This window comes from Corvus hawaiiensis, chromosome 6 (genome assembly GCF_020740725.1).
Source record: "Corvus hawaiiensis isolate bCorHaw1 chromosome 6, bCorHaw1.pri.cur, whole genome shotgun sequence".
Lineage (NCBI taxonomy): Eukaryota > Metazoa > Chordata > Aves > Passeriformes > Corvidae > Corvus > Corvus hawaiiensis.
In genome coordinates, this window is record NC_063218.1 from 12,284,754 (window position 1) to 12,312,270 (window position 27,517).

The window sequence follows — 27,517 nt, forward strand, 5'->3', positions numbered from 1 at the left end:
CTCATGTTCAGTTTGTATGCAAGAGTAATCTGATGTTTCTGTGCAGATCTACTCTCATCTGTTCTGCATTTGTACAACTGGGTTCTGCCATTCTAGTGTGGAGCCTCCTCTTTGGCTCTATTGAATTGCTTCCTTTTTTCATACCACTCCTCTACTTCTCAAGACAACTTGCTAATCCTTGAGCTTTACACCACCTACAAGCTTTACATGCTGATTTATTGTGCATGCTATTAATAAATATATTAAAACAAACATATTATTCAATTTACAGTGTTCTAGTTGGTTTTGAACACAACCAGTCTGAGCTCTGCTTTGTTTCCAGTGTTGTCAGGCTTTGTACAGTATCTTAGATTTCTTCTGTTCCTGTCCTTCACCTCAAACACTGTTCTTTTCAAATCTGGGCATGTGCTATGAACTGATACCTTGCTTGTGTATCCAGCAGCACTTGGCTCTTGAAAGAGTTTATAGATCAGTAAGTGCTTTTAAAGTCTTTGCTCCTTCACATTTAGGTGTTCGTATCACTAAAATATCCTCCCTCAAGCTCACTTCTTTACATGCTATTGACTTTCAGTTGAATCATCTCTAAACACTTCCAGACTGACTAATCTGTTCCCATGCTCAAAGACAGGTGTTCAACAGACCAGTGTTCCTTTTTCCCCCTGCGTTGGTTTATGCTGATCTGTGGGTGCTATGCATATTTTGTGATTTTTATGTGGTTCTACCAGAGGCAGAAAATATCCCTAGTTTCAGTCAGCCAGTAGCTACTGAAAAATCAATATTCTAGAAGGCTCACATCCTGGATGCTGTGATTGCTGCTTCTGTGTCCAGCAGAGCGATCCCAGCAAGCATGTGAAGACTGTTCTAACTGACTGCTCTGAGGCCCCGAAGTACTGATTGACTTCCAATAAAAATGGACTGGTTTCCAACTCATAATCTATGTGCTTCTTCAATTTATTATTCTAGCCACTCACTTTGCACTTTAGCCTCTCCATATGGGCTCTGAAGGTAGATATATGATCCTGCAGATATTGCATTCATTCTCCAGTTTTTCAGTACTTTGCTTATTCTCTGTGAGGTGCTGAAAATAAGTACTAATGGTCTCAAGTTGACACTAATCAGTTTTTTTTACGGATATAACAGAGTTCATCAAACTCAGATACTTTGAAAATATCTGACTTATTTCAACTTCCCAAACTACTCCTTCCCTACTGAGAGCAGTAGGCACTAACTGGGTTTGTAATCAAATTGTAGTACGTCTTTTATTAAAGAAATACTTTAAAAAGCATTGGGTTCTGTAACACTTCAGCTTTAGCAGTGTCATCTCTCCTCTCAGCTCAGTAGATTATTTTTCCCATGGTCTGTCTCCAAAAGCTGATCTGTTGTAAGGCATGGGGAAAATCTCTCTCAGGTGTGACATGCCTCCTCTGACTTTCTATGCACCAAGAGCAGCCCCAGACTCCAACAGCACTGTATTTTTGCATGAATCTGAATTAACAAGTAAGGAATCCTCACATAAAGTATTTAACATCTCAGAGTATCTGAACCTGTGATGCTAAATGCAAAGACATTGTAGCTCTGTAACTATGTGTCAGGTGTACTCAAACCCCAGAAACATGTTAATAGTTCCATAAGGGCCCCCATCCCTTAAATGAAACATATATTATGTCAACATGCAGCCAATCATCCAGGATTGCCTGCTTTTACTAAATCTGTATGCTGTGATATCCAAGTGATATCCAAGCACTGCTTGTCAGTTAAATGACAGAAAATTTGAATGTGTTTTCCCAGCATACTGCTACTGCCATAGCATCTTCAGGCACTGAAAACATGTCCTTTCTGGCTGCCTTCAAACACATCACTGCATCTATTCTACTTGAGACATGGGTGCAAATCTTCCTTGTTTACCACCTACACTAAACCAGACTCTTCTCTGAACTTCTACCATGGCTTCCTACTTTCTCTTGAGGACTCAAGAATTTGAAGCTTCTTGTACTCAATGTTTGTAACCATCTGTCTAGTTCTGCACACGTTGTAGAATGAGTACAAAGCTTCAGACTACACTGGGGAAAGTGGATCCTTCAAAACTGGCAAAAGAGAAGTCCCATGGAAACAAACCGTTTGATTTTGTTGTTTTTCTTTTTGAATTCCTTTCACCCAATTTAATTGCTACAGATTGTATCACAATACAGGATAAGTTCTTAATGAGGGAGACTATAATCCATTTTGTGTTTGCACAGTAACTAGAGCAAATGAAACCAGTTCTGGTAAGGGGGTTCAACTCAGTAGCTGCCTAAATACATGAAAATTTCACAGGACTGGTACTCTAAATTAAAAATGATGAGAAGCTGCTCTACTGTGACAGAAAGGGCAGTGTGTGATTTTTTCCTTATCTCCCACTTATGTTGTAATTTGATATTTGTACTTGAAGCTTGCAAGACTATTAAATCAGAGTCTTTCTGGATTGAAATAAGAAGACAGATTGTAATAAAAATGGCATAACAGAAGTTCTGTATTTTTCCCTGAATTATGAATAGTCATGTTTCATAAGCAAAAGTTGGCATTCCAAGTGTTTGTTAATAAGAAGAATGGTAAGAGCTTGTAAGAGGAAGTATACTTACCAAAAACATGGAATCCTAAAGTACAGGTGTAAGTGGCCCATTCTATGTCTCTAGTTGTTTCAACACTCACAACTTGTTTACAAGCAGAGGGGATCCCTACAAAAGAAAGAAACCCCACATAACAACATTTTTCATTCTCAAATTATATAGATTTCTGATTACACCAGATGAATTAAAACATATGGTTGATCTTGGCAGTTGTATGGTCTCATTTAAATTTTAAATCTGTGTTAGACTGCCTGAACTTTGCACGAAAGGACTAAATATAATTCTTACTCACAGTATAAGATTTCATAGTCTCCTGAATTAGACACGAGATACTGTGAATTAACAGACCAATCCAGATGAGTAATGAAGCTGGAATGACCCTACAAAGAGGAAAAATATCGTATTAACTGCACTAACAGTGTGTCTCAATGTGACAGTATTAATACAGTGCTACAAAATACACTTCGGGTGGTAATACTGAACCAGGAGAAAAAAGGTTACTTACTGAACATTTGCCAATTCTAGTGTATTTTCTTCCATTCTCACTTACACCATATATATAAATACAGTTGTCATGGGAACCTATGGCCAAGAAGTTTCCATCTATAAACACAAAAGTGTACTGCAATTATTCCTGTAAGAAAGAACTTAGGCTAATTTTGAAAAGTTTGTATGCCACAGACAAGAGGAACTGTTTGTAAAAATGAAAACATGAAATTCTATTTTTAATTTTCCAGTTGCATATTGATGTATCTTTCAAGACTACAAAACAGCAATTTTATACAATAAATATTACTGTTAAAAACACATAACATTTCTGGAAGCAGCTATAGTCCATCTGTCCTGATTGCAACGACCTGCAGAGTTAAGTCTTTTCTTTTTCTTTTCCCTTATTCACAGTGAAACCATATTGAATGCATTGGGGAGGGAGGGAAAAGAGAACCAGAACTTTAGATACCACCCAAAAAGTCCTGCCAATGTTTCATGGCACACTTATTTTCAACTTCAGTATGGCAAGCAGGGAATTATTTTAAAACAAACCAACCCCTAACTTAATAAAAAAATTCAACACCTTTTTTTTCCCCAGTAAATAAATGCTCTCAAACCTGGTGAGTAACGCATTACAGACAGCTGTTCATTTCCATCTGTGTGTACAGTGACCAAGTCTTTTGTTTCTGTGTCAAACACAAACCACCTGTTGTAAACACAGAAAGAGGCCAATAAATCATTCCATAAGGAATTTAAATCTACTGTAATCTTGACCAACTTTTCTTCTGTCAAAATAGCATAAGTTTTATACCAAGAAGAGAAAAACAGCAACTGCTACTCAGTTTGGTCTATTTTTACTTTAACACAAGGATAGTTTCTTTCACATCTTTTTTAAGCATAAAAATGATCAGGCATTGACCCCAATAGCAATCTTCAGATTTTAGTTTGTTTTAATATGTCATGCATAAGAATAAAGTAAGCTTTGCTTTTGATCTCCCTTCTCCTTTAATGACCTTCCTTTATGCTATGCTGATGTTTAAATTGATGCCTGTATTAAATCCTAGAGCAAGGGAAAACACAAGCAAGCATCAGGACCATTATCTACTGATAGAAGAAAGAGATGAGGTAATTTATTTTAAAGTGAATTAATTTATTATTTTTTCAGTAGTTTAATTTAATTAATTAATTAATTTTACTGAACCAAAAATTAGTTTGTGGAAACATGTAGAAAGGACAAAGATAAAATTTGCATTTCAATACTTGAATCAGATTAATAAAGACAAAGAAAAGATTCCTCTCAAAGCTTCTCCTTTTGTTTTCCTTTATTTAGTAAATAAAGTACATTCAGTAACAAAAGTCAGTCCTTTATTTAGGACTGACATACAATCTGAAACAAGCTTGCCTCATAACCTACAAGCTTCCTATATGCTCTCAGTGAACTGGAACTGTTTTCATTACTAACAGCCAAGTCTGCCCTCAAGTGACATTAAAGGACAGGATGAAGTTAGGCAAAGGCAGTCCCTCCTCTGAGAGACAGCCACACATAAACCCACCAGCTGCCACTGTTGTGACCAAGGGCTCAACCTCCTGTGAAAAATACTCTCCTGCACCTCAGTTTCCTCTGCCTTGTTTACCCCTCACTCTTCATGCAGAACAAGTTTCTTAATATGCATTTTTACACTATGTCTAGCACAGTGGAACAGTCACCAAATTTTTTTAAAGCCTCTGGTTGTCACTGCATTAGGGATCATGAACCACTTGCTACATTTTCCAACACACAAAATTCTTCTACGTGATTTCCTCCATGCAGCCCTAAAGGCCTCGGAGGAAATCTCTCCACATCTGCAAAGTTAACCCACTATCTCAGACTCCTCAAGCCTCTCATTTGTCCCAGTGGACACAAAGATTTAACACTGAGGTCACTGGTACGGTGACAATATCTCCCTGCCTCCATGCTTGGTCTCACAGCTAACCTAGACTTCCTGCCCTCTCTAAATGTCCTGCTCCCATTGATCTTACGCTGTCACTCTCCCAGGGCAGAAACCATCTCTTTGTTCATGCAACACTCAGCAAACACAGGGTGCTAGCCCAAGCCTAGGGTTTCTAGGCACTAAGGCAATACAAATAAATTTCACTGTGACATTCAATAGAAATCAATAGGAAATAAAGATATGTCATGCATACATCTGCAAAGCCAGAACATGAACTTGGACATGAGCTGGAAAAATCAGTGTTTGTTGGTGCCCAAAGTGTAGCTCTGCACATCTTACCTTCCAGTCAGCGTCCCTACTGCAACGACAGATGCTGAAGGATGAAAACCTGAAGACTGTGCTGGATCCTAAAATGTTTCAGAAAGAAGCACACTTTTTTACCAGTCCAAGTTATCAAGTTATAACAAAAACACAATTCAATTATCTGCCTCTGGAACATAGTAAAACTCTCTTGTTGATTTTTTTTTTTTTTTTCTCTTTCAATATAAACTTGAGAGGCAAAAAAATTTAACTAATTGAAATATTATCCAATTAACTTATTTTCCCTCTATACAAGGCCACTGTTATCTCTTCTTTACTGTCTAAAAATAACTTGGCAAGTGATTTCATAACAATAACAACAAATCACAAAGAAGTAAGAGATAAAAATAACTTCTTAAACTAGAGAATTAAGCATCAAAGCTGCAGTTTACCTACAGACTAAAGAACAAACAATCCCCTTATCCAACAAAGGTATGTGGCACTTTGCAGGAGAGATAAAGCCTAACTCCTACACACAACAACACCTTTTTCCAGCACCTGCCAAGCTGCAGCTCAGTGGGGGATTAAGGGTATAAACTGGGTTTCTTATTTTGTATGCAAGCTTAAAACATTTTACTTTGTAAAATTCTAGTGTTTTTCTTGCAATTTAAACATATGCCTAAAAAACAAGGCAAGCATTTTCTTTCTAACACTTGTCCAGTTATGAAGAATGAGGTCCAGAACTCTTCAAGTTATAGCAGACAAAACCAATAGAAATAACTTTTTTTTTTCTGATACCATTAAAACATAATTTGAAAATGTAAGCAAAAACCCCAGTTTAGTTATCTATCTCATGGAAATGCTTGTGTCCTTAATTTTCTGTATTTTAAAACAGTATCACATTGTAGCTGTTTTAGTAAACCTGTTGATATTTTTAGTAACTGGTGATTACTAGCCCTAGAGGCTAGGTGGAAAGGACATTCTCATTAATTATAAGCAAGTGACTAATTTAAAAGAATTACTAACTCTAAAGAAAATTTCAGAGAATTTTTGAGATCCAGGATTTCTATGCACAGTTTCTAAAACACTACAGCATTCCAGAAAGGAAAATATCCTAATTTTTTAAAAGTATGATTTCATAGCAAATGCTAAGATATTTCGTTGAATAAACCAGAGGTTCAAACAGTGCATTTAATGTAACTTGTACTCAGAATAGCTACATTAAAAAGCTTTTACACTGATCTCTATGACAAAAATAGGTTAACATGAAATGATTTTTCCCCTCAATGTTAGTATTTTAAGATATTAAATTCAATAATCTTAAGAAAAAACCAAAATTACTAGAGAATTTCTATAACAGGAGAGCTGTATTTAATAAATTTATACCTCTATAATCTTGTTCCAGATAGGATGGTGAGTGGTTGCATCCCAGAGTGTAATGTGTTTGTCATGTCCACATGTGAAGAACTGAGGCTTAGAGGAATGGACTGCAAGTCCCCAAAGCTCATCGGTGTGACCCTACACAAGCAGATATGTTTTTTGACAAGGACAGGCCATCAAAACTAAACATGTTTAAACAGTATTAAAATGACCAAACTACATATTAAGACATTTCAAAAATACGTTAGCTCTAGGTGGATACATATTTATAATGATTATTGATGAAAGTACTGTAATAATAAATCAAATAGATGCATATTTATGCAACTTAACTTTAAGCAGTATCTTTACTGCTCTTACACACTTAGAAGTGTTCTCATAAGGAAACACAGCTTACCTGGGTAATTGGGAAAAAATTTCCTGATAGTGTGCCCTGTAGGACGAAGTTTCTGGTTGTTCCTATTAATACAACGTCCCCTTTTCCTTCTGCTACTGTTCTTATTGGACCAAACTGCTCAGGGATCTGTGGTCATAACAGCCAAAGGGTAGATAAGTCAGGCAATTTGTCAAGTATTGCCATTTTTAAAGACACATGGCCCAGCAAATGTGTTTTTAATAGCTATTGCAGAGAGAAAAAATGAAACACATTAATACATGTACCTGTCTTGCAAAACTTTATAACAATTTGCATCAACTCAGTAACTTCTGTAACACTGCAAGACAAGACATCCTTACCTACAGAATACTCAGATAAACCAAGTATTTCAAGAAACACAGAAGGTTCCTTCATGCTACATTAATTCAATAGAATTTAATTGCAGCTGTGATATCAGACTAAACATTTCTACTCAGAGTATTTTCTTGCAATGAATGTTTCTTTAATTGCAGCCTAGGTTCTGAAAGAGCCAGTGCAAATCTCCAAAATAAAAGTTCAAGGGAAGATATAAAATAACAAGGAATACCAACAAATAAGAGAAAAAGAAGGACACCACAGTTAGAAACAGCACAACAAGCATGTACCTTGTGCTGTGTTAAAAACTGAATTACAAAAACAGACATGCCATTCCAGTTGCATATATATTTGCAACACTTAATATTATTATTTATTATATAGTAGAGTTGAAGCCCTTCCTCAGAGTTTTACGCTGATTCTTCTCTTACTTTCAGCATGTAAACAGTCACTGTAGTTCTGTCCAAACAAATTCTGCTTTAATCTTTTAAGTTTCTACATAGCAACTAGATTACTTTTCAAATTTTGTTTAAATCATATTCAAAAAACAGCAACATCAACTTTAAGTATTAAAACCCTCAAAAAATCCTCACATCATTTTGGGAAAGAAGAAAGTACAAAACCATTTCAATACTGTAATATGCTGAAGTTAAACATTACCTCACATTATTAAATGCAAAGAAAGGAAGAAATAATACAGAAAGATATGAACACAAGATTTGTGTTCCAGTTACCATAGAACTTAGAAAGGAAATACTATGTTAATGAATAGAGAATCACCGGAACGACCTGAGGACTCAAAACTTGTGAAGTCCTGTGCAGGGCCAGGAGCCAGACTCGATGATCCTGATGGATCCCTTCCAACTCAGCATATGATAACATTGTATTTTACCATTGATTTGCTTTCCCACAGAATACACATCCATAACAAAAAAAATGATTAAGAAAGCTGCTCAGAGGACAAGAGGATTTCATTTTAAGTAGCAAAGTAATTTCAAGATAGGCCGTATCACCTCAGTTTTGTGAATTTTTTGGTAATTTCCATTCCAAGATATCAGCTTTCTGTCTTTTCCACCTCCTGATACCAGTGTGCCATCTCGCAGCATACACAGTGCAAATATTCCACCCTCGTGTGCTCCTTGAACTGCGTGGCTTATTCTGTTGGTACCTGAATAGAAGAAAAAAGACATTATTACTGAAATACTCAGCTTAATAGCTCCTTTTTTCTCCATTTCTCTATCTGTCAAGGATTGCATCTAAACAGTGATAACAGTGGGCATGAAATGCTGGACCAAAACACACAGACCCACAGAAGAGGCTGAATTAATACGTCTTATGATATATTCCCCCCATCTCAAAAATGAAAAGTATACATACTCAGTCCAGGCCAAGGACAAAGTAAAATAGGTTCATTTAAACCTTCCATGGGGGTTTAGCAAAATAATTTCACATCACACTTGACCTGCAGTAGCACTACACGCCTTATCAGCAAAGAAACCATAACCCAGTCACTTTTATCCTCCAAAGATAATCCACAGCCTCCTGATCCTGAACTTGTACCAAAATTTGACTAAGTTAGAGGTCCTTGTATATCTGGCAGAATGTGCTGATCAGTCTCCAGAGGAGCCTGTACTTCTCTATTGGTAAACTTGGCTTGTTCATGTAGCTTCTTAGACTCAACACCTTCAAAACCAACTACATTAGATTAAGTATCTCTAATTTGGTGAATCATTACCATTTGAAGTGCAAATAAATGATTACTAGTGATTCTATTACTGAAATGTGCACCTTGCATCAAAGCTTGGCTAACTTGATGTTTAGCACAAAAGAGGGGCTGATGCAAGTTAGGAAAAAACAATTGCCTTTTCCTTCATCCACATCTATGCATATAATGTGTCAGGTACAACTGATTTCTATTAAGAGAAGTTTTTGCTAAGGATACTTTGACCTGGTGGAAGCAGCCCTCTCTTGCACATAGAGCTCTGAGTCAAAAGTAGTGAAAACATAGAAAGTACACTGTACTGAGAAAGAAAAACAAGAAAAACATTTTTGTCCAACTCTAAAGAGCTGGCAGAAGTTGAGGAGATCTTGAGCACGCTGAGAATTGCCTTTTATTTCTGTGAGAAAGGGCAGAAGAGGGAGAAAAGGAGAAGGGCTTGCAGTCAAGGCAGAAATTAGTCTACCAGCATGATGGCAAACTGGCCCCTGAGCAGCGCACTGCCCCTGTTTCCCTTGTCTGTCGAGAGTCCAAAACAACAATGAAGAACAGGGACATGAGACTATGCAATTTCTAAAGTCAGTTTAGAAGGAAAAGTGTTGAAGTGCCTTGCTTTAAATTATCATAGGAAAAAGGAAAGGGAAATAAATGAGAAGCCAAGTTACAAACACCATATCCACCCCTATCTTCAACAGCAGTGTAGTGGCCAAGGAGATAATTAGCTGACAGTCCTTGATTAAAAAAGAAATCTGCAAAAACAGCTCAGTAAGGCTCAAATGGGTAACTGATTCACTGTGTTGTTTTCAGGGTCTTATCCTTTTGAGTAGTATCTTGGGAGAAAGCACTGAGTAAATGAGAGAAAGCTGTCATGCATATCCCTTCTTCCTTTACTAATAAGGCCTCCTTTAAGGGATTCTCCTTATTCCCATGCATGGCATCTCAGACACTAAGTAAACGTTTAGGATGTTGCTGCTGTTTGCCCTCCAGCAGGCATTGACTTTTGCTGCCTAAAAAAAGGTCTCCTCTTACTAGAAAATGCTTTTTAAGAAGTTCTTCCTATCCATCTGTTCTTCTGAAATAAAGCTGAGGAATTCAATTAGATACGAATACATTTTAGCTTGACTTCCTAGGAAAACAAATACTGCTGTTTGTTGTCTTTTTAAAAGCATGTGTCAATAGGCATAATTTCTGCAAACAGTAGAGAGGGCCAGTATAGGAGACTGGAGATCATCAACTACATTAACAATATTTCTTTCTATCCCAATGATTAAGGAAAGAACTTTTCTTGGCATCTCTTACATCAGTAAAAGCCCTACATGCTGGCATAGCTCTGTGATTCAGTATTTGACCATAGGGAATGCGTTCAATAGAATTTTGTGCTCTAGCAGTTAGGTATAGATACTCTAGCTTTTTGTAGAAAAGAATCCAGACATAATCTGCTGGACTGGTCTTGGCAAAGAGCTCAAGATAAAACAAAATTTATTCTTCTCAAAATGATGCTTTACACTCAAGCCTACACTCACAGTCTGTAATACTAAGATTGAAGTTAATAGTGAAATTTTATCTTACCTTTCCCCCAAACCAAAATGTTTCCACTTGAGTCTCCTGTAATAGTATCACCATTTTCAGAAAAGGTCACACACAGGACAAATTTTGGCTTCTCTTGTTTCTGCATGGTTATGAAAAATACACACAGCAACACACAACCCATGGATTTTAACTTTATGCATTTGGACAATTTAGTTTAGTCTTATACAGCTCTATTATTACTTAAATATCTACAAGAGTTAAACACATTCCTACAGTCTAAACAGAATAGTCTGTGCAAGGGCAGAAGATGCATCAGCTGAGGTTTGTGGCCCAGTTCTGCACCCTTTAATTGCAAGCTGGGGACAGAGTGAGTGAGAAAGCCTGCCAACATGTAACACTTGACCAGGAACGCTCTGAGATAAACCAAGTCCCCCAACTACTGCAGAATGCCAAAGAGAGAAAAATCTATTAAAAATGCATGAGAAATAAAATGTTAACAAAATGTAAATGCATTTTCTCAGCATCTCCTCCTGATTTCACACAAAGTACATTAATTGACATTGCATTTAGTTGTTGTCACTATCCTTGGGAGCCACAACTCCACAAGCAGTTAACTAGCAGCCACTGGAGTTATCTGCAGTCACTGCAAACATCCCTCAGTTGTGCATGCAACTGCTGTATAGCTTAGTCTATATTCAAGAAAAAAACCAAATCAAAACCTTGAAATGAAAATTATATTTACCAAATAGTGGTCATCTCAATGTGTGTTTAAACGACATATGTGCATGTGTCTGAGCAGAACAGAGGCAAAGGGAAGAAAATTCATACAGATGTATTTTTTTTGGGGTCTTTCCTCTGACAAAATAAAAATCTCCTCTATCACTCTCTCTGTTTTTGCTTTTGTTTTTTCTTTTATTTTTTTAACCTGAGATAATCATAGAGAGTTTTAAGGTAATTTTATTTTGCCCAGGGTGTGGGGTGGTAGGGTGGAGGTACATGGCAAAGAGAATATAGGAAAAGGAATACAAGGAACAATACGGTAATTGCACTTCAAAATTTCAATGTGGAAGTTTTACCCATGGAAACACTCTCTGTGCCATACCATGAATGCCACCTGAGTTTCTGCAACATTTCAAGTTTAATAACAATCACTTGTTTTGATTTACTCAAACCTTATTAAATTTTAGTTCTGTATGACTATATCATTACTATAAACATAAAATTAAGAGAAATATTTTACCTCAAATAATCCTTGCTTTTTAATAAGGGAATTCCCTTCTAGTGTCCAAAAATAAAGGTGTGATTTTCCACAAGTGACTATTATATTTGTATCAGTAGGATGAAAATCTGCAGCAAATACAGCCTCATTAGAGCACTTGGAAGGAAAAAGAAAAACATTGTATCAAAATCTAAAATGCACAGGAAAGAAACAATATTACATGGTTCTCTAGTTAGATAAACTGATACTTCTGATGTAAGAAAAATTCTGAGCTATTAATTTACTAACATGGTCTGGAATACTTTGTAGTCAAAAGATTTCATGTCTTTATGAGTTAATATCAAAATGTATTCTTCAAAACCATGTCAGGTAATGAGACCTGCTACACAAAAGATTAGTTCAGGATATTTTTCCTGCACATGCTCCTATCATTGCTGCCCAGAATTTTCTAATCAATTCTAGAATGACAACAATAGCAAAATTTTTAAAAATCCAAAACTATTGGGATAATCTCAACAGAAAGAAAATATTCCCATTCTTCATGTTCCTTGCCTTTTATACAGCGAAAATGTTAAAAAGGCACAGAAAGTTAAATACAGAAAGATATTTTATTACAAGAAACCAGATCTACATACAAGCAAGTAGTACAAAATATCTTATTGCAACACCTTGACATCTGCCAGCTTTTCTTCTTTCTGCCAGTCCCACACTGAAAGCACATGGTCGTTGGAGTCATCCACAGAGCACAGGCTACTTCCTCCATTCTGAGGCAAAACATGGGAAATATTAATGCATCACCCAAACAACATGAGGAACATGTAAATACACATTCAAAATAATCAAATACGTATGTGTAAGTGGAGATATTTACACATATTTACACTTTAACTGTTATACATGTAGTTATAATAATTTATAGGGTCATTGAAAAACAAGGCTTAAAAGGGACCTAGAAATGGAACTCTTGCAAACTGCAGTCAAACGTCAGGAATGTGCTAGGTATCTCTTTACAATATGATCTCTTATCATATTCAGTAGTGGAAACTCCAAAGGCAAACTACATCATTATCTATTTTATTAAGAAGGCTTTTCCTGATAATTATACTGGATTTCTTTCTTTGCAATTTAAACCAATTATTTCTTCCCAGATGTTTGCTAACACATGAAACAATTTTATTCTTCATATTGGTATAATAGATCAAAATCAGAGAACATAGTAAGGAATTAGAAAACAACTTATTCCTGACAAGTGTCTTTTTTATAGTTACGATATTTATCCCTCTTTCTAATCTTAATTACCCTAATTCCTTCATTTTTTCTTCATGCATCATGTTTCCTAGACCTTCTCCTGTTGGTACTCATTTTTCTGATGTGTCTTTTTACATATGAGGTTGCTTGGTTGTTATCCTGATGATTCAGGCCCACAATACACATCAGACACAACTACAAAAACAACTGTGCCAAGGCAACCCATGAGAGACAGGATTAAGAAACCTGAAGAGAGGGCTGCCTAAAATGAGAGAAGTACTGCTACAGAATGGGAAGTGATGCTCAGAACAGGCCAAGACAAAATCACAAAGCAAACATATTAAACACTTGCTTTCTTCTGGCAAATGCCAATAGTGCTCCTCTGTTATTATGCACCTATTTCCCTCCAGGGGGATATTTACAGAGCATTTGCTTGCTATTCCTTTTTATCCTTCAAAGGTGATGTCAAGCTGTGTTAGCTTTCACCTTTGTATTCTTAACTAGCTCTCCCAATACACCCTTCTCTTTTCTACTTTCTATAAACATAGTCATCAATGGATTTCAATTCTTTGTAGAAACTTTCACTGAAGTAAATTTTGCCTAGGGAGTACACCAGGTAGTCCTCTCCTATTTAAAAATGCTGTCAAGATAACCAGACACCACCACATACACTGCTTACAGATTCTGTTGTACATGGCACGCTTTGATGCTTGCACGTGCCAGGTCACAGACTCAAGTTTTTATATGGGACTCAAATGCTGCCTATATCAGCATATAAATATTTTCTTTATCTCTCTGATAGAGTTCAAATGATAATGCCAGCAAGCAAACAACAGGATTTTACTTTCTACAATCCTTTCTCCATATGCTTTCGCTGCTTTTAAGCAAAAGATTTTGATTCTCCTATGGGAGCCTCCATTTTTTAAAAGTCTTTTATCAATCACTTTAGGCACAGTGAGAGGGTTAAAAGGTGCAGAGAGAGTAAATTTCTTATGTAGGAAGAAACAGAATAGGATGATTCAAGAAAAGTAGGGATGCTGAAATTTCAAGTACACAAGTATTTTTGCAGCTGCTGAAGAAATTAATTGCAGTTTATTTTAAGCATATGGTAAATCTCCGAGACTGCTGAGATATTGTTAACTTTAATAGCAACCTAAACTGTTGGAAACAAGTGGGCTGCAAGCTTTCCTCCTCTAAAGAGGAACCTGAGAGAAGAGACAGCTTGGAAGTTTGTTTTGGTCACCTAAATTTGAAAGATTTCGAAGATCTTTCCAGCAAACAGCCTTAATGTGACTATTCATTTACTTTACTTACAGATTTAGAAAAAGCAATGCAAGTGACAGCTCGGTCAAAAAACCCCATTCCGATGACATGCAGCGTATTCAGAGTTACAGAATCCCAGACCCGCACGTGTGGTGGCAATTGCTATAAAACACACACGGAAAAAGAATCAGCTGAAACAATGATGGCAAAAACCCATCAGGATTTTTAAAAAGAGAATACATCTGAAAAAAGAAATTATCACAATTGAAGGTATGAAAATTATCAGAACTTCTCTAGAGTCACCCCTGTAAGCAAACTACAAATAGTCTGCTGATTACTGTGCCTAGGACCAATATCTGGGACTGACTATCCAGAGTGTACAGCACTTCAGGTCCCACTGACCTCAATTAGTTCACTGAAGTTCATGGCCACTGAGATAGTCATCATGAAGTGAACATAGTTGATGACTTTGTGACATGGGATTTACTGGTAGGCCCAGGAACAGTTTAACCTGTACCTACTGAGATAACTCCGGTAAATGTAAAAGGTAAAAGTGTGAAAAGAAGCTTAGGAATTTTTAAAATGTAATTCATTTTAACATCATGAAAATGGCTGGGGAAAATAACTTTATGTTTAAACTCTTCTTTAAAACAGTAATCAGAACGAGATTGATTTTTGTAAATAAGATTCCAGCTATACATCCTGGCTCCAGACCAACTCCCTGTGAAAGCTCCGTGGTCCCCCCTCCCTCCATCCCTCCCCTCGCTCAGCCTTTGGCTCCGGGAGCCCCGCGATGCCTCCCATAGACACCAGGGGGCAGCCCGGGAAAGCTGGTGGAGTCTTTGCTGCTCACAAGCAGCGAAACTGTCCTTCAACATAAATAAAAATATATAAAAAAGCCCCAAGGCCACAACAGTACCTAGGTTATATAAGTGGTTTTTATATACCTATACACCAAATTCCTCTCAAGCACAGACATCAAGCTTTTGGGTTTTATTTCATAAATCCAATGGTAAGTTAAAAAAGCTCCAACACACAATAAAAATTAATGGTTTATGTTGCTCAGCTAAGTTATCTTTATATAAAACTTACATTGCATAACTGGTATTTCTTTTTTTTTTTCACTGTTCTCGTTTTGGCTGGGATAGAGTTAATTTTCTTTTGCATAGCTGGTGCAGTGCTGTGCTTTGGATGAGAATAATGTGGATAACACAGATGTTTTGGCTGTTGCTGAGCAGTGCTTACCCTAAGTCAAGGACTTTTCAGTTTCCCATGCTCTGACAGTGAGGAGCAGCACATGAAGCCAGAAGAGAGCATGGTTCAGACAGCTGATCTGAAACAGCCAAAGGGATATTCCATACCACAGAATATCATGCCCAGTACAGAAATTAGGGAGCTGGCCAGGAGAGGCCAATTGCTGCTGGGGGACGAGTTGGCCATCAGTCAGTGGGTGGTGAGCAATTGTATTGTACATAATTTCTCTTTCTTGGGTCTTATTTCTCTCTTTTTGTTGTCTTTACTTTTGTTCTTGTTATCTAATTAAAATTTAATAATAATAACAACTGTTCTAATTTCAAACCACAGGGTTTATCCTTTTTCCAATCTCCTCCCCATCCCACTGAGTGGTGTGGGGGGTGGATGAGTGGCTGTGTGGTACTTGATTGCTGACGGGTTAAATCACAACACTCAAAGTAGTCAGCATATTGATAACCCAGTTTTTATCCCAAAATTCTTCTTTGGCATCTGCCAAAAAGTTTGCAATAGTTTGGTTGTAACAACAGCTGCATACTCTGCTGAGTAACTTTTTCCTCATGGTTTTTACTGCCTCTGCTTGCTCCCATTCTTTTTCCCTTTTGTTAGCTCTTTGGAGCAAGGTTCATCTTACTCTGTTTAAATAAAGTCCTAGCTTACAGCTAAGCTTACAATAATACAGGTGGTAATAGAGAGAAAAATATTCTTGCCTAGTTGATGGCAAGAGTGAAAGTTCAGTTTTTTTCAGCAAACAACCCCAACCCATTCTTTGTAGATTGATTTTGGCAGCTGTGATCAGAAATGAAGTTGTATACTGCACAATTTAATGTCTTCCTTTTCCCAACATCCCTCTGCCCTCTCAGGTCTTCTTTGCAGCCTTATCCCTCCATGCCTCTCAGAGACCAGCTCCAAACTTATCTTCAGTCTGTCTGAGTCATGGAACCAGAAACTATTGACCAGTCTTGACAATAGAACTGGGTAACTGTGATAGTGTGCAATAGAAACCCTCAAATTAAGTTTTGCTTGGTTCAGTCCAAAAATGTAAGAGCAATTTAACTACAACAGGAAAAGAATATAGCATGTATCTTCCTAATAACATATTCTTACAAAATATAAACAACTATACATCAGCAAAGCAGCCACTTACTTTCCCATCCTTGGATGTCCCTGCAACTTGACCTGTTGCTATAGTGATCCTGTCAGGATGAACAGCCAGGCTAAAAAAGAGAAGAGGCCAAACGAAGCTATTGACTATCTATTTAAACAAGCTATTACCTGAACTTCTAATAAATAGCCCTATTTTAGTCATATGAAGCACACAGCATATGTGTAACCTTAACTACATAAAAACAGAACTGACAAAACAATTGGCATGCTCTTCTATTCAAAAAACTTTTCTTCCCTTTGAAGAAGGCAGTAATTTACTTGTCCTAATACCTCAATACATGTATCAAACAAGCCCCAGGCTCCCTTGTGTGGGATTCACCTCATCTAGGTTTAAAGGAGTGCAGCGTACAAGGTTTTGGTTTGAGCAAGTCACCGAACTTCAGTATCTCTAGTCAGAGGCTGCAGAGATCTGGTCAGTCCCATCAGAGCTGTCTAGTGACAGCCCACAGAGCAAATAGATGTAGCCACTCTAACAGTGTTCTTCAGACTGTATGACCAGATATTCAGTGACTTTTATAGGGAGACACCAACTTTCTCTAATGCTTTTCAAAAAGTAAAAGAAGTCCCTTATTAAGAAAGGATACAGAAATCAGGAATTTTAATTTTAAAATTAACACTGAGGTTTTAAAAACTGTGATCAATGTTAACTGATGCCTCTAAGAAAAGCAACCTAAAATTTATAATAAAGTCTGGAGTACAGTCTATTTTTGTCCTAAAATCCTGTGAATTCTTTTTTCACTGCATCTGCTTTGCATGCAGTTCTAGAGGCCAAGTACCACACAAAATGAACTGTGGCTATAATTCATTTAGCTTTACAAACCAGAAAGGTATCCTCTTTCCAATAAACCTGAAAGCTTTGAAATATCTAGAGACAGAAAATTTGAAAGAAGGAAATGAGATGGAACAGGTCCAAGGTAAAAATCTCCTTGTAAAACAACCAGATTATACAAATAATTCAATTTATGAAACATGCTCACAGTTCAAGCAGATTTGGTTATCAGGCCTATTTTTGGCTTTAAGGGACAATGGGTGTTTCATAATGCCTAATCTAAAGAAGGGGTATCGAACTCATTTCATACATTAGGGCCCATCAGATAATCCAGGTGCTCTTTTTCAGCTACACTGTGCAAGCAGACTGATACCATCAAGATAAACCATATGTTTATTTAGATTTCAGTTTAATATTTCTGATATTTGCCGGTATCTAGTAACCTCTGAGCTTCAACACACTTAAATCACTTTGAAGCCCAATCTGGCATGTGTGCATGGCAGCAGACAAACCAAATCTAGCTTATAGTCTAGTTTATCTGCCATGATGTCAGCAGCCTGAAGACTACCAGGAAGACCACAGGTGAGATTAAAACTATTTTGCTGGTTAGGTTGAACCTAAAGGAACTGTACTGGGCACCCAAGCCCTGGTGAAGGGCAATAATTCAACCTTACTTAAAAATGGGAAGGAGAAGATTCTGAAGAAGAAGATAATGTTCAATCATCCTAAAAGAAGAGTAATGAAAATGAGTGGATCTATCTCAAATACTGTTTAATGAAGAAAAAAAGAACGGTTATTAGATGACTTACCACTTCACATCATCATTATGACCAGTGTAATGTCTCTGAAGTTGCTCTTCGACATTGAATAACACAACTACAGACGCGATGAAGTACACCGTCTCTCCCGTCGGCAGGAGATAGAGATTGCTGCGACAGTCCCGACCCCTATATCCATAGCTAGCATGTTGGTCAAGCTGCAATAACATTGTCTATCAATGAAGAATGTTAAAAACAAGAAAAAAAAAAAAAAGATGGATTCTCTGTCCTTGTAGTCTGCATCTCTTGGATTGAGCATGGCTTTATTACTTGACAACCTTCAGAACTCTTTGCCTTATTACAGTCGAGAGCTGAAGCACTTTGCAGACTTTAAAACCTACATATCCTATAAAAAATCCATAGCAAAGAATGTGGGAATTTGCAGACGTACTATTCCTTTAGCATCCTCTAGAATTTGATAAACACCAGACTAAGGCAATACTAATTTTGTCCCAGGTGTATTTACTATTTACACTGCTTGACTAATTAAAATAAAAAATTAGACTTGATAGAAACACTAATAAGTCGTTCAGCACATCTCCCTGCATTACACGAGGATTGATTGCATTACCCTGTGTGCAGGTTGATTGATTTCATTAATGTGGACATGACCAGCCAGATGGATAAAAACCATAAAAGGGTTACATCATCCATTTCCATTTATTTTTGTAGTATTTAAAAGGCAGTGGCCCAGATTCTGATGCTAGTCATATCAACATGAATCTAAAATTAATTCAGTGAAATGACAGGAATAATAATCTCATTTAGACTGAATGTTAATTCAGCCAAATTTTGTAGTTTTATTCTTCTGAAGTGTCATTAGGGACTACAACTATTTTAGCTTTCTTTTTTTTTATGGGAACAGAAAGAAACAGCATTAGCAGAATCTTGGCAAAACAGAAGTGCATTCTAATGCAGTCAATATGGAGAAACTGGCTGTGAAAAATATATGGAGAGATAATGAAACCCCAATTACATGATCTAAACAAGATACTTGTGCACTATTCTGTATAGTCAATGATAAGCCACTCAAATAGTAATGTTAATGTTGAAATAATAAGATCAATAGTAAATGTATTTAAATTATTTTAGAAGAAACATCTTGCTGATTTTGCTTATAAATGCAATAGAAATAGTGCTGCATACCCAATTATCAAAGTGTGAATTTAGAAACAGAGCTTTTAGCCTCATAAAATGAAACTTCTCAGCCAAAGTTTCTTCAAGTTTGAGATATTAAAATGTGATGACACTGAAACAATCAATATCTTCAATTACAAAGAATTTACTATCAATCTGAATCTGTCTGTGATGCTTGGTGTTACTACTCTAGATTGCTGGACAATGCTTTATTTGTCTAAATTTATTTTTCTTCCTCAGGCCAGATACCATTACGGAAGCCAATGTAATATTTCCCTAGTTCAACAATGCATAATCACATTTATAGTGAACCAGCAGCTGAAGTTAGAGTAAGGAATTGAACTTAACATTACACAGACGTTCACAAGGAACAAATCTCAGTGCAAAAAATAGCCATTATATAGGAAAGATTACATTCTTTAGGGAAAATCTCCTTTCTTTACTATTCTTCCTGTGGGGAACAATGCTGCATTCAACCCTTCACATGACTGCTGTTGTCAAACACTCAATTTCTTTCTATCAGCCTTCTTTCTCAGATGCAAACTCCTGGGGTTGATCCCTCCTTCTCCTCACTGTTTCCCACACTCGGATTTGGTGGCTTCGACTTGGATTTGCTGAGCTGGCACTTCAGGGAATGTTACCTTGACCTTTTCTTTTCATTTGGCCTGCAGTTTTTGTTTCAATCCTCCTTCTTGCCAAGAGAATTGCTCTCAAATGGATTTGGGCAGGCCACTGCTCCCGCCCTGATGTCCCTAGTGCTGATTTCTCACTTGGATTTTCCACCTCTGCTCCAGCCCCCCTCACACTTCATCACTCAGCATTTTTCTTTCTTCAAGTCCTAATATATATGATAATATATCAAAGGTGTGAACCTTTTTCAGCTTCCCTGGGCAGCTGCTAATGTGACTGTAACACCCCTTTAGGGTTCTGGTATGCCCTGAAATCTATACCCATTAGATTTTCTTCCTTCTGTTTCTCATCATAGTCTGCTTTCCTTTCCATTTGTCCATGCCACCTCCAATATCTTGTTTCCCTATCCCCATTCTTACATTATAGAGCATTTCTGGCTGTACTCCCACAGCTAGACATGCGTCTGCTACAAAGATGTTTTTTCCTATTCCAGTTCCATTACCCTCCAATCAAACAGTGCAGCTTCTCCAACTCAGCTGTAAAGAATGTCTACAATATTGCTTGGTTTTCTGCTATCTTAGTCTTTCTTCTTAAATTATCTTATGCTCCTGCTCACAGCTTTTCTTCTCCTTGTTAGCCTGTAAAGTGGGCATTACCTTCTCCCTCTTTTTTAAAAATTATTTTAAATTATTTTTCTAAACCTTCCATATACCTAGTCATTGCTCTAAATATTAAGTATGGCTATCATTATTGGATTTAACTGCAAATAAATTAGAAACTGAAGAAGCTAGCACAGTATTTTTGGAAAAAAACCACCTCCTCCTCAATAACCATTTAGAATAACCATTTAGGGTTAGTTAGATCGTTTTATTAATTCACACCTTTTCTATTCATAGACAACCTTAATAGAGAGGATTCTGCTGGGTATATGGACACACACCTGGAAGGACATAAGAATATTCAAACTAAAAATAATAGTCCATCTGGCAAATGCTCAGTCATTTAAATAAGTTTAAGTGAGAAACTAATGAGACTGAAATCATGACCTACCCTAATTATAATTTCTTATAATAGTCTGAAATATTGACGTCAAGTTCCACCTACATGCTGCCAAATGACATTCTGCTTTGTTTCATCATTGGGCGTTCTGTTATTTCACCAAGTTTTCTAACACTTTCTCCTGTATCATCCTTAGGCCCCCAGAGCGAGGAGCTCCTTACAGCTACAAAAGACATCATTCAATTCTGTTGTGAGAAATGGTGAGAACTTGTACAACAGTTAGATGGCAAAATGCTGTAAGCAGCATTTACTACTCTAATCTCACCTGTTTTATTAATTTTATGGATTTTTTGTCTTTTTAACTCATCTTCACTTATTTGTGCATGCATTATCTATGCAGTTCCAGCAGAATGGCATAGAACCTACAGGCTCAGCTGCAATAGGAATAATAAGAATGGTTACTAAATCTGTCATTAATCTCTTGTGAATACAAAGGGACTTTTGGAAACTCTCTGAACATTCTGAAACCACATGCAGTTCTATTTATACAACTTTGAAAAAGACTATATGCAGTCTGTCTTTTTTTTTATGAAGACAAAGTAATTTCCTATTTTCATTGTTTGTGACCAAAAAAGTCTTTTTCTTAAAACAGAAAACCTTGTGAAGACATCATCTCTCTAAAGATAATGATAATATAGATAATAAAGATAATATATTACAAATAGACTCAGATCTTGTTGTGTTTATATTTAATCTTGAATCATCTATTATATGTAATAAGATTATACAAAAGTGAAACGTCCTTTTTTTCAATAAAGAATATATTTTATCATTATACTTAAAAGTGAAATATGAAAACTTTTGTATGTAATGAAACACTGATTTCTTTTAAGTTAGATTTTTGCAATTATGTCCACTCATAGAAGTTAGTGGAAAAAATCTGCTTGTTCGGTATTTTTGGTGTGTAAGCCCCCTTAAGATATAAATTCAAATATTATTTCATATATGATATTTTATAAACTTTATGGCTAAGCATGTATCAGTTGCACAGCACTACTCAGTTCAGGGCTTATTCACGTGCTGAAGTTGAATGTACCATCCTCTTAAGGACAATGGTGTACATTTTATAAAACAGTTTAAAATGATAAATTACTGCTAAGAACCAGAAAAAAACCTGAGCTTGTCTTATGCATACCATAATTAATAATCCCAGCTCACTACATTCTTATGATATGCCTAGTTTAATCTTTGGCTAATTAGCATGCTTCATACTTAACCTCCAGGCAACATTTGAGCTAAATCTCTCTTAAGCTGCCACCCTGTACTTTACAAGGTGAAGAACAGCAGCCTCAAGAAATTAACACCTATTTTCAACGGAATGTCACTTCACCAATTAAATAAACCCTTAATCCTGCTATACTTTAGCTCAAAAAGTTATTTAACCCAAATCATTAAGGAATGATTGATTTCTAGTAGTCCTCCAGCACAGAAAGGATACACCCATTCCAGTTTAAGCCTCTTGGCTGGTAGTTCTACTTTTGCTTCCAAATTGTAAGATTCCACTTGCTCTTTGGGCATGTACATGGTAACAGGACGTCCACGAAGAAACATTTTTACGTATCCTTCCTCTACAAAAGGTCAGAAATGTTTACTGTTACACAAAAAAGCCATCAGGGGAGAATTCCAGTGCTCCTCCATCCCTTCCCACATAACAGTTTGGTGTATTACAATTACAGAATGACATGCAAAATCAAACTTAGAAATTTAGCAGGTTCTTTTTTTTCCTAAATCATAATCACTAAGCAGAATTTTTAAAAAACATACAAAGTCCCTTCTTCCTCTAAATATTCTGAGTAGCAGAATTAGAACTAAACAATGTCATGAAGAACTACAAAACAGGTCTGAAACTGAAACTTTTTTTGGTAAATGCTACAATATTACATTTTTTAAATATTAAAAATGGAGGGGAATACATCAAAGATTACAATTAACGCAGAAATGCCACTTAAAATTAATTTTATTTTTTAATCAATGTTTACAGTTGAGCATCAGCATCTAAATTATTTTCCAACACTCAGTCGCATTCTTTGCATCCCAGTGTAAAGATATGCTTTACACTTGATACAGTGTTAGAGATACATTAGAAATAAGGAACACAAACAATTAGTAAGAGGAATCATGCTGATGTACATGCAGAAAAGATATGTGCTTTAAGAATTACTAAACATTGAAAAAGGAATGACAACATTGACAGGACATTAAAAGAAAGGAAAATGACATACAGGAAAGAAGCTACAAAAACTCAATTGGCTGACAGAAGTAAACATTTCTAGAAGAAAACACTAAAAGTAATGTGTTGAACTGGTAAGAAATATTTTTGGGGGAGAGAAGCAGAGATTAATAACAGATCTGGAAGTACTGACTTGGGGACTTCATGGGGCTTATAAAACTAGGAGATCTGGGAAATGCCATGAAGGTCTGACTAGGACTTTTGGGAAGTGGCAAGGCCAAAGTGGGTGTCCTGTGAACTTCTGATGAAGTTTGTCCAGATTCAGAACGTGCTGGCTCTTGCTGCTCCATCGGCAGATCAAGGGGTTCAGCCTTGTTCGCATGCGAATCAAGCAGTTTTGGAGTCAGTGACATCTGTAGAGTTACTAGACAGAATAATCGTGGGCACAGAGGAAATGGAAGGGCAAAAGTAACAAAAATCATGTAAATGAAAAAAAAAATTATACAATTTAGGAGTGTTAAAATTATGCTATGAATTGTTAAGTATCATTACAAATATACTACTGTTCTTTTTAATTTGAAAGCTAAGGTTTTTTTTAAATTGGAAATATGCATATGCTACAAATCTTGACTAAATTAATAAAAATTATTGATTGAACAAACAATTATCATAGCTATGCTGTATTACCTAACTAGATGTGTATTTTGCCTTTTTACGAAGTCATATGGGAAGGAGATCTATCTGATCTGTCACAGTAAAGTTACAGCTATGTCTCTCTAGCTTCATTTACAGAATGCATACATAAAATGAAAACAACAGAAAGCTTAATGCTAAAAAGAAGGGATAATGATGAAATAATGGTGACAGAAGGTTGGAACTTCAAGATGACCATTAAAATGACAGAATATTGGAATTGTTTTTAAAAATTTACTCCAATAGATCTGTATTGGAAAATAAAATAGAGGGCAGAGCATTAAATAGCAAAGCATTACAGCACTATTTGTATGCGCATGCAGCATCTATTTAATGAGCTTCAAACACGTGCCAATACTGCTGATGCTGGCGCACTGGAAATCAACAGATTTTCAGCAATGACAACTACTGGCTGTACTTGTCAAAGGCTGTGAATGAACCAAAGTTAAATTCACTGAGCTGCTTTTCTCACCTGAGGCTTACAGGACTCATAAAACTTGCATTTAGTCATGTAGAATTGGAGCATTTGACCTAGTCACACAAGACTAGGAAACAGCACATACATACTAACCTGTACAGTAAACCATACCATGTATATTACAACAAGTATATGAATTATGCCTTCAGAATGTGTGTGTCTCTCTCCTAACTATAAAGAGGAACTTAGGCTGATTAGGTCAGGCATAGAAGTCATATTGTGTATTTATTTCTAACTTTTGGTAATATTAATTCCATCTCTACTAATTCCTAATCCAAATAAATTATCTACACAACCAATCTCCATCCTTTTCTTCATACTTTTCTTAAGTAAGTTTATAAGACAGCAGAGTTCTAAATGTAAAGATATAGATGTAAAGACAGACAATCATCAAGCTAAAAAGACAGACCAACAGTGAAACTTTTAGACAAATGTATCTTTTACATCTGCAGTTTTGTAAATTTGATATTGGTGTTGCATAAATTAACGGTTAATGAACTGAAATAAGAAGACGCATCAATGCCAGTGGGATCTTCAAAGGAGACCACCACTGACTGCAGGTATAAATTTGTACAAAGAATACACAGAGGTAGAGACTCTCTAAAAGACTTTGCCTTGAGAACAAACAATTTGCTTTGTGGAATTCACATTTATTGCAAAGCTGAAAGATGCTGATTAGTAGAAAAACTGTTAGGATATAGATACCTCTAAAAAGCAGATAAATCTGTGATTAGATCACAGATATAAACATGCATCAAAAATGTGCATATTAACACTACAACTTAACTAAAGCTTTAGACACCAATATGGTATGTTTACCAAAAGTAACTCTGCTTTATGACACTGAGCAAAAAGCAATGAGAAATTAGTTGAAGGCCTAGGTCTGTTTATTTAACATTCAGAAAAATCTACAATCTACTCAGTAAGAAAAAGCAAGGGAAAAACAAAGGCTTCTATGATCATATTAGGCTAACAGCAAAACAGCCAACAAAGGGGCAAATTCTATACGAATTTCAGCAAAAGTGCAGAATGCCATTTCAAACACAGTGAACATCCATGTGTTGCCATATAGCTCTCTCAACATTTTTTTTCTAATTCAAATTCTTAGGAATAAGTCCACAGGAATGTAAATTATAACCCGTTATTATGATTAAAGTGCACCTGAGGGTTATAATTCAGTAGATCATATAATAAATGGTATATAACACTTTTGTTTCACTCAAAAGAACTAGAAAAGTTTTAACATTGCAAAATGCACACAAGTTAGAAAACAGCTGTATATACATTGAGCTTTTATCCCACCAGAGCCATTTTGCTTCGAGAGCTATGAGGTTTTGGACGTGAAGCCTACCTTTGCAGTGTGTCACACGGCGCTTCCCTTGTGATTACAGAGACAGAGACAGAAGGGCTAGATAAAGATGTGTTTGAATACAATAAACTCTCTAAATACCTGCTCTACAGGCTGCTCAGTCTTATTCTGCTGCAGGCTAACCTGGGGCTTGACAAAACACTGAACCATACTCTGGGTAATTACCTTCTAAACTGCTTTCCTCAGTTAGGGGGCTCTGTTTAGTTCTACCATTAAAACACTGGCTTAAGCTCCATTATGCAACCATATACTTAAGTAAAATAACAAGTATAACCTTAGAAAAAAACATTCATTTCAGTAGGAATTTTTTCTAGGTAAGAAGGACACCAGTGTAGTGTCACACCTATTTAATTACTGACATTTATCTATGGGAAAAGTGGCAGAAGAAAAAAATTTACATATACCTCTGAGTACACAGTATAAGGGAAGGAGAAAAATTAGGCAAGGAAAGCATATTCTGTGCAAATTGGAAGTTTTCTTTTTCTAAACCATCAGTTTTCAGGGAAGGGACATGAACCATGATTATACTGTCACAAGAGACTTAAGTGTTTATTTAGTTTAATGTGTTATTGACTTCAAAATCAGTTACACTAAACCTTGAAATATGGCTTAAGAGCTTTGTTGGATGTTGATCAATCCATGCAGTAAACAAAAGAACTCCAACTTTTTCAGCTTAATGTATGATTACTGTCACAGAACTATGCATAAAAATAATACAATACATCTGATAAATCAACAGGGGTTTTTCCCCTTCCTAATTTGTTAAAATAAATCTTTATTTTAATTGTCCTTGACTTTTCAGAACAAAAATAACTGTTATATACACTACTCAGCTTCATATTTTTATTGAGACTCTTCAAAATTTTTAACTGTCTAATGGCAAGGACAAACATTACTTTCACTTACACCTACTGTCTCACTTTCAAAATCTTTCAGCGGGGATAATACCTAAGTTGGAAAATATTAAAGTGCTTTTCAAATTAAAGCTAGATTACCACAAATTTAGTAACAAACCACCTTTTCATTTGTAATTTGATTAATTACATTACAAGGCTTTGGGACAGATGTGGAAATCTTCAACAGTTGTAGAGGGCACCATTTGATGATTACATTAACATGACAGCATCATAGCTGTAACTTGGCATTGCTTTAATTACAAAAACCTTAATAATGCTTTGAAAGAGAAGACATGTGAAGTAAGAAGACATGGCCCTTTTTGTCCTTGTCTTCTTACAAAGAATCCCAACTGTAAAATAAATCTATTGGATCAATAAAATCTAGAGTGAACTGATCAACTTTTTAAAAATATGTCAGCAGCAGCCCATAAGTATCATGTTTAGATTCCCAATACCAGTTTCTAGCAGCCATAGAAGAAAGGGGGCTGGTGGGAGAACCCAAATATGTTATCACAGTTATAATCTGCTTTAAAAATTTGAGAGTTCCTACCTGCACTGAACATTGGTTCCTTGGGTTTGCTGTGAAAATAATGAAGAAATTACTATTTTAAAAGCATACACATACAGTCTGCACATGTATATGTATCAATATAATATAAAACTGAAA

General features: G+C 36.2%; 1 protein-coding gene across 10 annotated transcripts in view; it reads right to left on the minus strand.

The window, feature by feature from the left end:
- EML1 (EMAP like 1) overlaps positions 1 to 27,517 on the minus strand; it is a 122,809-nt gene that overhangs the window by 4,001 nt on the left and 91,291 nt on the right. For 5 of the 10 annotated variants that reach the window (XM_048306424.1, XM_048306418.1, XM_048306426.1 and 2 more), the window contains 17 exons: positions 27,401 to 27,429; positions 25,937 to 25,963; positions 22,683 to 22,812; positions 18,410 to 18,559; positions 16,812 to 16,881; positions 14,465 to 14,575; positions 12,571 to 12,666; positions 11,924 to 12,058; positions 10,723 to 10,822; positions 8,450 to 8,604; positions 7,104 to 7,229; positions 6,713 to 6,844; positions 5,366 to 5,433; positions 3,713 to 3,801; positions 3,112 to 3,209; positions 2,899 to 2,986; positions 2,619 to 2,714 (listed from right to left, as the gene is read on the minus strand). In XM_048306424.1, coding sequence (XP_048162381.1) covers positions 2,619 to 2,714; positions 2,899 to 2,986; positions 3,112 to 3,209; positions 3,713 to 3,801; positions 5,366 to 5,433; positions 6,713 to 6,844; positions 7,104 to 7,229; positions 8,450 to 8,604; positions 10,723 to 10,822; positions 11,924 to 12,058; positions 12,571 to 12,666; positions 14,465 to 14,575; positions 16,812 to 16,881; positions 18,410 to 18,559; positions 22,683 to 22,812; positions 25,937 to 25,963; positions 27,401 to 27,429 — 1,700 coding nt within the window. The remainder of the gene's footprint in view (positions 1 to 2,618; positions 2,715 to 2,898; positions 2,987 to 3,111; positions 3,210 to 3,712; positions 3,802 to 5,365; positions 5,434 to 6,712; positions 6,845 to 7,103; positions 7,230 to 8,449; positions 8,605 to 10,722; positions 10,823 to 11,923; positions 12,059 to 12,570; positions 12,667 to 14,464; positions 14,576 to 16,811; positions 16,882 to 18,409; positions 18,560 to 22,682; positions 22,813 to 25,936; positions 25,964 to 27,400; positions 27,430 to 27,517) is intronic. The other 5 variants (XM_048306421.1, XM_048306427.1, XM_048306423.1 and 2 more) reach the window with 1 other exon arrangement.